The sequence below is a fragment of the Hevea brasiliensis genome, chromosome 2 (genome assembly GCF_030052815.1).
Source record: "Hevea brasiliensis isolate MT/VB/25A 57/8 chromosome 2, ASM3005281v1, whole genome shotgun sequence".
Classification (NCBI taxonomy): domain Eukaryota; kingdom Viridiplantae; phylum Streptophyta; class Magnoliopsida; order Malpighiales; family Euphorbiaceae; genus Hevea; species Hevea brasiliensis.
In genome coordinates, this window is record NC_079494.1 from 55,717,277 (window position 1) to 55,732,957 (window position 15,681).

At 33.1% G+C, this 15,681-nt stretch overlaps 1 protein-coding gene across 1 annotated transcript; it reads left to right on the top strand.

The window, feature by feature from the left end:
* The first annotated feature begins 11,044 nt into the window (after window positions 1-11,044).
* Window positions 11,045-15,422, top strand: LOC110637711 (VIN3-like protein 2). Its single transcript, XM_021788004.2, has 4 exons — window positions 11,045-11,351; window positions 12,754-13,414; window positions 13,876-14,180; window positions 14,351-15,422. The coding sequence occupies exons 1-4, from the start codon at window positions 11,297-11,299 to the stop codon at window positions 15,199-15,201; spliced, it is 1,872 nt and encodes a 623-aa protein (XP_021643696.2). The 5' UTR covers window positions 11,045-11,296; the 3' UTR covers window positions 15,202-15,422.
* Window positions 15,423-15,681: the final 259 nt, after the last annotated feature.

The following is a 15,681-nucleotide window of genomic DNA, read 5'->3' on the forward strand; positions in this document are numbered from 1 at the left end:
AACAAGTGTGATTGGAATTAATTTTGGAAAAGTTTCTAGTGAGAGACATCTCCTAGACTATGATAAATTATAAAGTTAATTAGTAAGCCTAATTAGGTAAGGCAAGAGGATCTAAAAGTAAGTTATAGCAATATATCTGCCCTAGAGGGAAGTGATAGATGTCAGTAAGTACCATAATCAAAATAAGTTTAAGATATTAGTGGATTTAAAAGAAATAAGACATAGGGAAGTTTGATTTATTGGGATGTATCGTAGTAACTATGCAATATTCTTAATGTTTGTGCTGTAAGCTGCAGATTACAGTACTAACTTGAGATTTATTGTGTAGAGCTACGTACTACCCAATAGTACATAAGGATAAAAATAGTTATAAATGACTTTTGCTCTGGTACAAATATACCAGAATAGAGTTTTATTACTAGGATTAAGTTTGAAAATCCTAATTCGAGATTTAAAACTCTACAATTAGAATATCAAAATATCATGGTTGCAAGGTAATGAGAGTTAAAGACTCCGTTACCCTAGCACGAATTACAGTACATCAAGAATTGTTATGGGACCAGAGATTTTAGCATGGTAAAAATTTAAAAATAATACCTATAGGGCTAAGTCATCCAGTCTCCGATATGGGGTTTATAGTTGTTCTGGTATTGCAATGGATCTTTTGCTCAAAGTTTAGTAAGGAACAGTATTCTATTTGTGTAACGGTAAGACACAAAATATAATTTTGTTTCCCTAGAAGAGACAGGATGCTATGGATGACAATTATAACTTATAAAACAGTTAAGAAATGTTATTCTACTGATAACAGTAATTTGATAGGAACTATTTGGCCAGGTATTCTTTAGGAAGAGCACAATTTTATTGTGCGGATCATAAGGATTAGAATAGAATTCAAGTGGAACTTTTGAATAGCATGGGAAACAGGAGAGTCTGGTAGACTCCCTTCTTAAGATTACAAAATTGTTTATGGTTAAAAAAAAAAAAAGGTAATGATCACAGACCAATGAAAAATAAGCTATAGTATATTGATAGATAAAAGAGTTATGGAAGTAAAAATTAGAATAGTTAGTGCGAATGTAATAAAGAAATTTATGAATATTAGTTAAAGTGTTGACTAAAATGGTCAGAGGACCAAATCAAGTAATATTGAAGTATAGTGGATTTATTACGGACGATAAGAGGTATTAAATTACGACTCGACAGCCAAGTTAAGGAAGAAGATAAGATTGAGGAATAAAATAATTAAAGTTAAGTTGTGGAATGAAAAGAAACAAATAGAATAGTAAGAAATGAGAAAAACACTAGATGAGAATTTGCCACCAGGGCAAACAACTTACTTAAGACGCGTAATGATATCCTGAACTATTTTATCAAGAAGGAAATAAGTTAAACAAAAGCAAACAAGATAGTGCAAAATGGCACATAGGCCTTGGTCATAAATGGAGATGGTAAGATAATGGTTATGGACCTATGGCTAAGAAAGAGATAAGCAGTTCATATATGACCAAAAAGGTCATTTAAAAAAAAAAAAAAGACTACAAAGGAAAATAATTACTAAAACAATAGCAAGAAAAGACTAAAATATTATAAACTAAATTGAAGGTTGCATCAAATGATCAAGAGATTTGATAAGAAAAGAGTAAAACTAAGTTTTCACCCATAGGATCGTACGTGGTCCTAGAAAGAGTGGATCTACTAACACACAGATTTGCTTACCTCTAAAATTGAAATGAAATTAAATCTAACTTTTGACAGAAGCTCATAAGAAACTTGGCACATGAGGTAAGCAATTGATGAGTAAATAGTGTTGGTTAAAGTGCTATGGACCATTATTCCGATTATGAAGCTACGCAGAAATGTGAGAAAAACACGAAAAAACAATATGTATGACTATTTGAGGACAGATAGTGAACACAATTTCGAGGACGAAATTATTTTAAGGGGGAGAGAATTGTAACACCCCCATTTGCATAGCCTAGTATATTTCACTATTCCGGTGACCGATGTTGGTCCGAACAATTAAGGGGATTAGAACCATACTTAAGACAACTAAATAAGCCATAAACACAAATAATTAGTAATTGGCAATTAGTTAAGTATAAATAAGAAAAACAGAACATAAGAAGTTAAACGAGTTGAGAGTCACAGCGATGGGTGACCTCCTCGGGAACGACTGCGAAGTCAATTTAAACTCAAATTTCGAACCGTAAAATGTGACACTGCGGTCCTTAGGACCCTTATGAACACCGTGGAAAAGAGAAAATCATGAAAAAGGACTGTTAAGCCAGTCAAATAATTAGGTCAGGGAGCCAGAAGAAATATGGAATTAATTGCAAACCGGGATGAACCGGCGAGGGGCAATTTGGTCAATTGACCCCGAGAGCTGACTCCTGACCTAACTGTCAAATAAAATCAGAGAAAAGAAAATTTCGGAATCGAGAATTAAATTAAAGAACTAATAGAAAAATAGAAAAAAAAAAAGAAAATGGAAAATGAAAAAGTTAAAAAGGTAATGACATCATGCATGACATCATGCATGATGCCATAAAAATAATAATTAATATATTTAATTAATTAGATTTATGGTCTTCCATAAGACTAAAGATATAAAAGAAAAAGAAAAGAAAAAAAAAATAGAAAACACTCATCTTCCATTCATTTACGTTTCTCTCTCTTCCAAGCTCTCCTCCTCTCCCTTTCTTTTTATTTTTCCACCATTAAAGCTTATATTTAAGCTTTTAAAACCATAAATTACACCATAAATTTCCTAGTTTCTCATGTTAAACCTTGTCTTTGAGTCTTGAAAAAAAGATTGGAGCAAGAAAGAAAAGGAAAAATTAAAGAACACTAACCCAAATTATGCCATTAATCCCATCAAATTAGTGAGCAAAGTTGACTCACTGAATCTGCAAAACTGCAGATTTACCACATGAACAATAAAGTTTCAATGGCTATAACTCTTTCTAGAAAAGTCCGATTTAGGTGATTCTTGAACTGATGGAAACCTAAGACATAGTAGAACATTTCATATGAAGAAAGTTAGACCAAATTATGGACCTAACTTGATCAAATTGCTGAACAAAGTTGGAATTAATAATCTGCTAGAACAAAATTCTGCAGCATGAACAGTAAACGTAATTTGCTTATAACTTGAGCTACAAAACTCCAATTGAGGTGATTCAAAAAGGAGAATAAACTTAAGACAATAGGGAACATTTTCTGTGAAGAAAGTTTTGCTAAATTCCAACAGTAAAAGGACCAATGAAACAGTGCAACTTAGGACTCCAAAACTGAAAATTGACAATTTTGCCTAAAAGACTTAAGTGTTGAGAAAATGACCAAAACCAATAAGTTTGGTGACCAAAATGTGGTATGTGGGTGAAGTTGGAATTCCCATACCTATTAAGCCTTAGAAAGTCAACAATTTGACTTGAATAGTATAATGAATAGTAACCCCAAAACACAAAATTTCAAGAACGTCGAGTTTAGCACGTTAGAGCTAGGTAAAAGTAAAACTAAATTTATTTTAGATTTATGTTAAGTTCTAGTACTGAAACATTGTGAAATTGTGTGTTTCAGTTAGAAAGAATACCGGGAAAGAACCCGAGGAACCGAGTCAAGGCCAAGAGGCGACTCGCTTGAGGTTTGTGCACAACTAACTCTTTTGTTATTTTTCAATTCCAAATTGATTTGAAATAAATTTATTGTATGATTTATGATTTTTGTTGTGTTGAGAATTTTAACTTATTGAATGAAATTGTATAATTTGAATATAAATTTTCTTATGCATTTAAGGATTTATTGCATTATTTTTAGGATTGTAAATTTTAAGTTTGATGTGTTGCCAACCTTGAGCATGAATTTATGATGATTAAATATGTTGATGATTTGTAAACACTTTGTAAATAGAAATTGTTTTGAATATGATTTGAAACCACAGTTGACATGACAAAATATGTTGTGAATTCTCATTAGCGTATCTAGTGAGATAACTTCTCCACTTGATGGGGCGAGTTTCTTCCTCTCTGGCTTGCCAATTGGGGAATGATGTGAATGAGTACTCATATATACTAGCTAGTCTTTGTTTCTCCCTTTTAGCCTCGGTTATTGGGAGAATGTGAAATGTCGTGGTGTACGACACGGCATTTATTCGAATTTTGGGTCATGGGTTCGACTGTGTGTATTGTTGGCAACGCCCTTTAAATTATGCATGATTTGATAAATTGTGATTGAAATAAATAATTTGTTAGTGATTCAAGAATTTTTGTATTGTTTTGGAATTTAAAAGAAATGTAACTAAATAGTTACTATTTGATCAAAATGTTATTCAAATGAATAATTTGCATGAATGAAAATGTTGATTTCTGAAGGTCATGGATTTGAAGAATTTAGAAATTTTAAAATTCTATTTGTTATGAATTGTCAAGCATAATTTGTATTAAGTTTTAAAATATTAGTTTGTGCACCACTGAGTTCACCACTCAGCGATAGCTTTGCATGCTGTCGTAGATATAGAGACTAGAGGAGCAGCAAATTGAGCTGCTGAGGACAGGGGAGCTACCTGCTAAAAGTTATCGGGTATAATTTATACCCTGATTGTAAATATTCATTTTGGTGTATGTATTGCACATAATTGTATGGACATGTAAAATCGGTCTTGAGCAGCTTGTACAAAGTTTGTATAAAGTTGTAATAAATTTAGTTTGGATTTTCTTAATGTAAATTTCTAGTATGATGAATATAAATTGTTTTGTTTCTAATGAAATATGAGTGGAACTATTTTATTTAATTTGAATAAAATGAATTGCTAGTATTCTGAGGATTATTGAATTTTGAACTTGAGAAATTGATTGAAATGATTGTGGAGTTGTTGAAATGGATTGAGTTTGATTGTGAAATTAAAGTAGTTGTTGAGAAAAATTTTTAAAAGTGCTTTTTACAGGTATTTGAAGAACTGATTTCTTAAAATACAGACAGAACTCTGTTAAAATTTTTATAAAATTTACGAAAAACTAAAATGGACCAAAAATATTAACTAATTTTAATTTTAACTAAATGTTTTAAATACTTATTAGAAAATGCTCACCACTTATCAAAAATAAGAAAATTGTTTTAAAATCCCTTGTAGGGTACTTAATGAGTTATCGGTAGGTAAAGTTCGGTAGTTCATTAGGTATTCTGTGGGATCATGTTATGCCTTACAGAGGGGTAATGTGTGACACCTATATACAAGATAACTGTGCTATCTCAGGTCTAAAGATTATATGCACTGATATGATTTATGACAATGCATTGATAAGAGTAAACTCCATGTGCTTGTCATAAGTGTCACTAGTTCGGCCTAGTTATCATGTATAAGTGCCTATCATGTTTGTTATATGGCATGAGACTCACCATTCCATCTTATTTACATCTCATATAAATAACTTTAGAACAAACATGATTACAATCTTTCTGGATAAGTCATGTCCTTATTGTGAAGTATTCTCAATTGTGAACCTATTTATGATACTTTCTACTAGAAATACTGTCACTCATATTCTTAACAACTTAAGAATAGAATTTCTAACAAAATATCAATGGACCTTTTCTATTACACATAAATATATTATGTAAACGAAAAGTGAAAATGCCTTTTATTAATAAAAGATGTACAAGATACATACTGAATGATATGCTATAGGGCATACTACTAACAAAATATTCATGCCAGTGCTATCAAAACCCTCCCTTGTGAGCTTGCTATAAAGGAAGAAGAACCTTATCCTCTACCCTCTCCCTTTCTTGATGAGGGACCCACAGAATTCTATCTTGCTATCGGTTGAGCCACAATGCCTAACCCAGTCTGCTATTGTGAAGCAACCCTTTTCATGTTAGGACACTCCCTAGACATGTGCCTTTCCTGACCACACTAGTAGAATTGGGGGGTTCCAAACCTACAAACTCCTTGATGGGGCTTCCCACATTTTACACAACCCTGAACCCTAACTAAATCTGCCTCCCATCCTGAGGCTTGACTTTATTATGTTCTAGAACTTATTCTTCTTTTACTTTTTGCCCAACTTCTCTCCTTTATCTTTATTAGTTATGGATGTGGAAATATTCTTGCTTAAATGATCAAACCTCCCTGCATCCGTATCCATGGGAATTATGGATTGCTCGGCTTTTGTACTTTTCAGCTCCAAACTCCCTTCAATGATAGCCCCAGCCTCTATCTTTCTTGTAGCATCTACTATGGAATGGAAATTGTGGGTTTCTACAGCCAAAATCAATGAGGAGTACCTAGAGTGCAATCCCTGAGTGTACCTCTTTGCCTTCTTCTTATCCATATCATACTCCTGCCCACAAACTACAAAAGATCAACAAACTTATCGATATACTTGTTAACGCTCATATTAGCAGCTTGTCTCAACTGCTTAAACTCCACTACTTTTAGTTCCCTAGAGCTTTTTGGGAAAGCTCAATTAGTAAACTCTATCACAAACTGAGACCAAGTCATACTGTCGACCCTTTCAATAACATAAGACTTGTACCAATCTTTCACCTTCTTACATTTTAAGGTAAAACTGGCCATCTGAATGACCCTATTTTTCAGCTACCATTTTAACCGCCTTAACATATTCGAAAGGATCATCTCTTTCCTTGTACTTAGGAGCATCCAGCTTTAAGTAGTTTGTCATCTTCGCTTTACCTCAACTATTTGTTTTGGTCTATTATGTAGGAACTATAGGAGCTGCAGAAGGTGGTGGTAGTACTTGTTCACTTGTGACTCCTTCCATGGGATTTTGAGTCCCCATGGTGGTTGAAGAACTTTGGGGGTACTGTTGTAAAGGGTACATGGGATATGGGTTGTACGATGGGAAGTAAGGTAGGCAGGGCATAAAAGATAGATATTGGAGGTTTTCCATAACTTCCTTATTGAGGATATTAATTCCCAAACCTATACTCCGGTCCTAGCTATGGAGGAGATACAAACTCTGACTCATCTTCTCTTTCCTTAAAACTATTTTCTCCCATCCTTCCCACACCAGAAGGCTCAGGATTCTCATGCTATTAGGAGAAGGCATGAGAACTCTTTCATGCATCTACAGATATTCTGGGTGCATATGCAGTCTCCCTATTAACTTTAAAGGACCTTTTAGGACCTCTTAAAGATTCTCCCTTTCCATTCCTACTTGCTCTCTCCTTGACAATAGTGTTGGCAGGTAGTGCTTTAATACCCTCATTCTCGGGTGGAGTGCTGGTCAACCTAGGAACCGTCTTGAACCTCGCATTTTTGAAAGTAAAGAAGAAGTGTTGAGAACATAAAAACTTCATGTGGAGTCACATAGACCCACAACATGTCATCAATCATAGCATACATATAACATACAACATGTAATCATATAGGGACTCAACCCTAGGGACATGTATTTCCCTAACTGTGCTGGTCAATGTACTACCTTTCACCTCTATTTTATACTTTTACTAGCATCTAAGTCGACTCATTTAACCTAAAGCTCTAATACCAACTTTATAACGACCCAAACTATGGGCCATTATCGACGCTAGGGATCAGATCAACTTAAAGCTATTGGAACTTTCAGTAAGCCTAAAACCTGTAGAACATATACACATTCCTATATCTCAGCATTTAAGCATATTCTAAACCATTAATTATACTTTAATCTTTTCCACACAAACTCATACATTCATAACATAATTTGGTTCAGAATTTGAACCCTAACATACATAAGCTCTAAAGTGTAATGGTTTGACATGCATACTCCCAAAAAGGAGTTAACATAACATATACATTGTCATACTTAAAAATACTACATAACTCTAAATTTCTTAAATTATCAACACAGTACTATTCATTCACAGTTTACATGTCCATCTACCCATACATTATACATAATGGAATAGGCTAAAGCTACCCTTGATGCTCTCTCTTTAAGGAACTCTTCTAGTCCTGCAACCCTGCAGGGTAAGCTTACGCAAGCTTAGTGAATAAACTAACCAACATTAAATATTTTATTTAATTCATACGTATGCAATGCATCATTCACATGAGTTTTCACATCATAAACATTTCACATAAGATGGACTTGTCATCAACAACTCCCCAAACTTTTGTTTAAAACATGACATGTGTCATGCACTCGGGGCAACTTATAGATCTCCCCTGGCTGGGCATCATAAAGATCTCCCCATAGAATTTACTTATGGATCCATAATATACATAACATAACATAGTCATAAACATGGGGAGAGTCAGTGGGTCATCCAACATCCATCAATGCACTAATAACAAATTATGCAATTATGCAACATCTTCGTGTTCTATATATATACATCCTAAATAAATATGACATGATGCATGAGGATGATTATTAATAACCTTTAAATAGTTTCCATTTTATTAAGGTTAGATTTACTCATCTTCTGAGTCTTTAACCTTTCGAGTCCCTGAAATCTGATCCTATAAAATTGGACCTCAGAGTGTTATACAAGGTTCTAAAACTCTATAAGTAGCATGAACATCTTATTTTAGGCATGAAACTATGTTTTGGAACCTTAGAAAAGAAGGGAGAAAATGTTAGGTAGAACCCACTTCGGTTGTCGAAGTCCTGGACTTCGATTACCGAAGTCTTTACTTTCGAACGACAGTTTTGTCTAGTCCTAACTTCGATTGCTGAACCTAGAAAATTTTCAAATTTTTTGAGAATTGCATGCTTCAACTATCAAACTTGAGAATTTCTAGAATTTCCAAGTCGAAAACCTGTTGAATCCTTCTCCCATCAATGCCCAAACTCATTCTAAGGTCCCAAAAACACAATCCCATCACTAATACACATCTTTAAGGCTTAAAATAACTTGAAAACATGCTTAATACCCACATACATTAATAAAAAAACCCAAACCCAACATAACATATACATGGATTTCTTCAAATCCATCAAGGAAAACTAGCCATTTAAGGACCACAAAACTTAAACATTCCTAAACTAATAACAAGACATGAAATTTCCACATAAATCATAAAACCCTAACCCTAACATGCATAAATTCCCCCACAACTCAATTTAAAATAACTTTTCATGAAATTAAAGTTATATAAGCCTAATCCCTTATCAACTTTCTTAGATCTACCTATTAGATCAAGGAGAAAAGAATGTTACCTCTTTTCTTAGAGCTTGGAGGTGAGAGAACCAAAACCTCGAGGCTTGAATCTACTCTTCCAAACTTTTAAATAGAAGAATCCACCTCCAAATCTTTAAAAACTTAAGGAAATCTCTTCAAAGAGCTCCGTATATGCCCCAAAGTTTAGAGAGAGAGGAAAAAAGAAAATACCAAGTGTTTTGGGCAGAAAAAAAAATGAGTTTTGGCCCTTTTTATACCATTGATAGTAAAAAAACTTTCAGCTGTCGGAAACCTAAGTTCCAGCTACCGAAGTCCATTCTATCCAAAAAGGGATTTAAGCTAAAAAAGGAACTTCGGCTGATGAAAGTCCATCTTCGGCTGCCCAAGTTCCTTCTGCCCAAACATACTTTTAAAAACTTTTAGAAAATAAAACATTTAAAATATTTTCATTCTTAAATACATTTTTAACATATCACACATACATAAATGCATTTTCACATCTCACTGTCACTCCCTTGTCAGTGAAGTTTTAATTTTTACCAGAATATTTAGTCAAGGACAAATATTCCGACGTCAGAAAGTAGCGAGTATTACAGTATTTATATAAGACTTATAAATTTAATTTTAATTAGAACTAATTTATATATTAATGTAATAATTAAGAAATTTGGAAATATATCTATAATTAAGAAAATATAAATTTATTTTATATGAAATATTTTTTAATGAACTTATAATAAATTAAATTAAATTAAATGAGAATTTCAAAAATATTAATAAAAGAATTCATATATTTTGCTAACAAAAATTAATTTCTTTTCTTGTTATTCTATGTAAATTTAAATATAATTTTATTAAAATAAATTTACATATATAATTATAACATAAAAATAAAAATTTATTAGGATTCATTAGAAAAGTGATTCATATAAATAAAATGCCTTTCTATTTTTGTAAATAATATAAATCATGAAGGTATTTTATAAAATTTTATTTAAAATTATATTATAATAAAAATTTAATTAATTAAATACAAGTAGAACTAAGAATTTTAGACTCTAAAATTATAGACAATTAAATCTTAAGTCCCAAAAATTTTAAATTTATATAAACTCTAAAATTAAATTAAATATTAAAAATATAATTGCAAATGCTATAAATAATGAAGGAAAATTTGGTCAAAGCCAATATTTCCTCCTTCACACATTTATATATTATATAGATATATTATGATTCAAATTGAAATGTTAAAATTACCTCGTTTTCATTACAATTAAAAATTAATTATTTAAATTTTTATTGGCAATTGTTATTTGATGAAAATTAAATGTAAGTTAATCTAGTAGTTTCCACAATTTAATCAAATGGAATTTTTCACACACATATATATATATATTCCTTCTTATTTTACTTTCTCTCCTTTCTTCCATTTTAATTAAAAAAATATTTTATATAAATATGTACAAATAGATAAAATTAGTGATATTGTATGCAAATTTTAGATTGATCAATTTAAATATGTATTTATTTTATATAATATATTTACTTTATTTCTTTATTAATATCTAATTTTTCAATAATTATTTTTTTAATTTTATGTTATTAGGTCATATAATCTAATTATTTGAGATTTATATTTATTTTTTGGCTTTCAAATCTATTAATTTTATGTAAGAATTTAATATAATATTTTGATGTTGATTGATTTTTATTTTTTTTAATAGTATAATTTACATTATAAAGTTATGTGATGATAAAAATTATAATTTTATAGTATTTATATATTATAATTTTTTAATTAATAAATAATTAATAAATTTTAATATTTTGTATTATTTTTATTATATATGTGTGTGCGTGTGTTAGAAAGTATTTTATTGACTTATTATTATTAGCCCTCAATTAAAATTTTTTTCGCTACACCCTTTTAGGAAAGAGAAAGGAAAGGAAAGGAAACCAAGAATCCCTCCCTCATTTGAAGCTTCAGAGTCCTATATGCATTCAACATCATATCTTCACAATATGTGCATTATCACTTTTTTATCACTCTAAAAATCCTCTCTTGTTTATTTATTATATAACCATTCTCTCAGCAAATAAGACTACTCCTACGAGCTTTACTGCTTTTGTTTTGGTTTTGTTTTTGGTTTTTCTTCTCGTTTATGTTATGAGCAAAGCAGAGAAGAATGAGCCATTGGGCATGACCTCAGGAGGGTTCTCAGGTCAGTTCTCAAATTTGTTTCTTTGTATGTTTCTTGCTTTCCTTTTTGTTTTTGGTATTCTGGGTATACACTTTTGCAATTAATGGAGGTAGGTTTATCTCCATTTTAGTGTTCCCTTTGACAATGTCTGTCATTTTATGCCTTTTTTTCCATCTGGGTTTTTTTTTTTTTTTTTGGTATCTTCTCTCGCTCTCTCTCTTTTTGTTTGCTGATTTATGTTGGGGTAGTTGTTGAAATTGAAATGTTTTGGACTTTCTCTTCAACTGCCAATGATACAATATAATGTATGTAAAAATGATGATGATTTAGGCTTTCTGTGTGTGTGTGTGTGTGTTGCATTGCTGCTTTTGTTCAATAGAACTGTATGCTAGATACTACCGTGGTTGGTTGTTCATCAAAAGGTTGTTGAATCTGTTAACATCCAGAAACTTTTAAATGTGTTGCGTATGGAACTTCTCTAACAACGGTGGTGATTTCTCAAATTTTATTTCCTAGGTATTTCCTGACAGGGGTGATGGAGATTTCGTTGATTGTATAGATTATTTAAAATGAAATATTGAGATTAGTAAGAAAGATCCCCTTTTAAGCCCTGTCTGGATTGAGTGTAGGTGGGAAAGGTTTTTGAATATAAAAGAATAGGGTATAACTGAAATTTTATAAATTGTGCAAAGAAAAAATGGGAATACAAAATCTTTAAACCATCTCAACTCACTAAATTGATGGTTTAAAAGGCTGTGGTAAAATGATTTAAGAAACCATCATTTTATGACTCAAAACCAATTATTTTCAAGACCAATCTTCTCAAACAAGGAGAGAAATCATACCATATACTATGAAACAAACCATGATCCAAACAGAGGGTTATATTCAAAGGTTAAATCTTGTTTATGAGAATTGGAGATGCAGGCAAGAGATTATGGGCATGCATTCCTTGGCCTCTTCCCAGTGCAAGGGAAAAGCTTTCAGCATGACTTTGACATGACTACTTTATGCCAATTGATTTGTGGTACAATGACAAGATAAATTGGCCTTGAATAGCAGAGTGCATCAATGCAGTTCGCATGGTAGATGTCAATTTTTTATTGAGCCAACTGGCTGACAAGGTTGTAATAGGCAATCACTCATTAAGATTATGCCTGAGGCTCCTGGGCTGGAATATAGTGATATAAAGGGTTGTTTAGTTGAGTGTGATAACTGGAGTTCTGCATGCAAATATGTTTTGATGCTTTGAGTCTTTTGTGTGTGTTTAATTGAATGTCATAGTTAGGAAAAATTGCTGAGTACTGATACCATCTTCCTTTGTCGATGGATGGAATAATAGTTATTGTTGATTTTATCTACATGTGCTTTGATTGATCTGAAATTCAAGTTTATGATTCATTCATTGGTTGCGATTATTCAGGCTTTGTGCTTGACCCAGCACAATGCAGCCAATTAAGCATGGAAGAGAAAAGAAAACTCATTCGAGAGATTGCCCAATGGTCAAAAGATGCCCCAGAGATTCTTAGTTCATTCACCCGCAGGGAGCTTCTTGAAATTATTTGTGCTGAGATGGGTAAAGAGAGAAAATACTCAGGATATACTAAACTTCGAATGATAGAGCACCTTCTAAAGTTGGTTTCACAGAAGTCCAAGAGGGGGAATACTGATGATATTATTGCCTTGTCTCCTGCCAAACCTCAGACTGGATATAAAAGGCAAAGGGTGAAAGAATCCCAACTTCAACTACCAACTGAGTCAGATCCTGCTTCTCAGGAGAATAACAAAGAAGTTAAAATCCAAGTCTGTCAGAATGTTGCATGCAGAGCTACTTTATCTGCAGATGATGCTTTTTGCAAGAGATGTTCTTGCTGTATCTGTCACTACTATGATGATAATAAGGATCCTAGTCTATGGTTAACTTGTGGTTCTGATTCTCTTGGTGAGAAATCGTGTGGACTTACGTGCCATTTGATATGTGCTTTGAAGGATGAAAGAACTGGAATTGTGAAGATTGGTTATCATACAAAGTTGGATGGCAGTTTCTACTGTGTTTCTTGTGGAAAAATTAATGGACTAATGAGGTGAGCGGCACTCAAATTTTCCTCTCTCCTTCCCTAAACATCCTTGATCATTAACTGCTTGTTTTGCTGCATTAACATGTGCATTTTTATATTTCTGAAGTGTTTATAGATGTAGTTCTGTTGTCAAGTTAAAATGAACATAAAACGAGTTGAAGTTTGGGATGAGAAATTGGGTTACCAATCCTTGCAAGTTGAATGTGTTAAATTACATTTCTTTTTTGCTTGTTGCATTTCATTTCAATCTTGTAAATGAACAGTTATTCTAAAAACAAGTGGCTTATTCAATGACAATCTTTATAAAGTGAGTAGCAATAGCATGATCTCGAACTGATTTCAAACGGTTTGCATGCAGCACAAAATGATGCTAGTAGACTTGCTAATGCCTTTGGGTTTTCAGAACAAAATTCTTAGTTCGTTACTCCTAGGGATAAATTGACTAATTGAATGCCTGATGTTTACAGAACCTGGCGGAAACAATTGCTGATTGCCCAAGAGGCCAGAAGAGTTGATGTATTGTGTCTACGAGTCCTTTTGGGTTATAAGATTCTCACAGGGACTGAGCAATATAAAGAAATGCAACAGTGCCTGGAAACTGCCTTACAACTGCTGAAGAATGAGTTGGGACCTCTTGATCTGGTGTATGCAAAGATGGCGCGGGGAATAGTCAATAGGCTCTCATGTGGTGCTGAGGTTCAGAAGCTGTGTGCCTCTACAGTGGAAGCTTTTGATTTAATGTTTTCTCACGTGGCAAAGTTAGAACCAGTGTGTAAGATCCTTTCCTCAACGAAATACAGATTTCAATCTATTTATGGAGTACAGGAATGAAAATTAACTGACTGTTGGTTACCAAAATGACAACATGGGGTCAGTTCTTCAATTTTAAAACTATAATCTAACGTTCTTTGATTTTTTCCTGCTAAACTTTATTTTCTCCAGCTTGTAAGATTCAATTTGAAGAATCCTCCTCAACTTCAGTGGTCATTGTACTAGAATATGTAGATGATCTCTCTGATGACATCCTAGGTTGCGTGCTGTGGCATCGTGAGTCTAAAGCCAAGGATTATCCTCAAAAACCCACTTTTGTTATATTGAAGCCAGAGAAAAGATGCAAGATATGTAATTTAACTCCTTCTACTGAGTATTTCTGCAAGGCTTCTTTCTTTGGTAGTGCAGGGATTCTAAGCGGCGATTGGGAAGCTAATTGGATCACTCCTAAGCTCAATGGACATTCTGATACAGCTTTTGGCGAATACAGAGACGAACAAAAACCTATAATTGCTCAAATTCAGTCGCAGGTGAAATCAACCAATTCCAGAAACATCAAATTAATTGGGGAAGGCTCAACAGGATCACAATCAGTAAACTACATCAATGGGAACAAGAAGGAAGGTTTATGCTCACTGCCTCCATCCTTGGAAGTTGTTTCATCAGGAAGCCTTGGAACACTTTCTCCCAAAACACCCTGTAAATCCAGAGGAATTCAAGAAGTGTCAGGTTTGGGTTGTAAAAAGCAAACGGAGGAGAGTGCTTATGAATATTCAGTGAGAGTAGTCAAATGGTTAGAAAGTGAAGGACACATAGAGGAAGATTTTAGAGTTAAATTTCTCACTTGGTTCAGTCTGAAAGCAACAGTGCAAGAGAGAAGGGTAGTCAATGTTTTTGTGGATGCTTTAATTGATGACCCACCTAGCTTGGCTGGGCAGCTCATCCATTCTTTCATGGACAAGATTTGCTGTGAGCGGAAAACAGTTCATCACCACGGATTCTGCACTACTCTGTGGCATTAAATACCAAAATTAAGTTTTAGTTTGGTTGGAAAATTTAGGGAAGTAGTTAAATGTCTAGGATTTTGTGTTGGAACAAGAGAAAATGACTAGAGCAAGCTAAATGTGCAGCTCCTTAGTTTTGAGTTCTATCTGTCAGTAGTGTTTGATGATAAATTTACATGCATATTCTGCACAACTACACAACAATATATGGTATTATCGCCATGCAGAAATTCATGGAATGCAACATCTCCAGAAAATAAACACGTGCTCCTCTTTGTGATTACAACAGGTCGATTACTAGTAGTAACTGCATTTATATTCTTGGGAAAACATATTCAGTATTAATTTTGAGAAGAAAAAATTTTCTTGTGCAGAGATGCTAGATAACAAACAGATTGAAACACCGCTATTGGTCCAGGCCGGCGGTTCAGGGGTGCTGGACTTGGTACAGGAGGTTCCAGCCGATTCCGGTTTTGGACTCAATTTGATTCAAGAGAT

Excerpts from the sequence above, each read along its gene's own strand:
- LOC110637711 (XM_021788004.2), top strand. The coding sequence starts at position 11,297 with ATGAGCAAAGCAGAGAAGAATGAGCCATTGGGCATGACCTCAGGAGGG. Across the intron at positions 11,352-12,753 it reads GACCTCAGGAGGGTTCTCAG|GCTTTGTGCTTGACCCAGCA; the intron begins GTCAGTTCTCAA and ends GCGATTATTCAG. Across the intron at positions 13,415-13,875 it reads AAAATTAATGGACTAATGAG|AACCTGGCGGAAACAATTGC; the intron begins GTGAGCGGCACT and ends TGATGTTTACAG.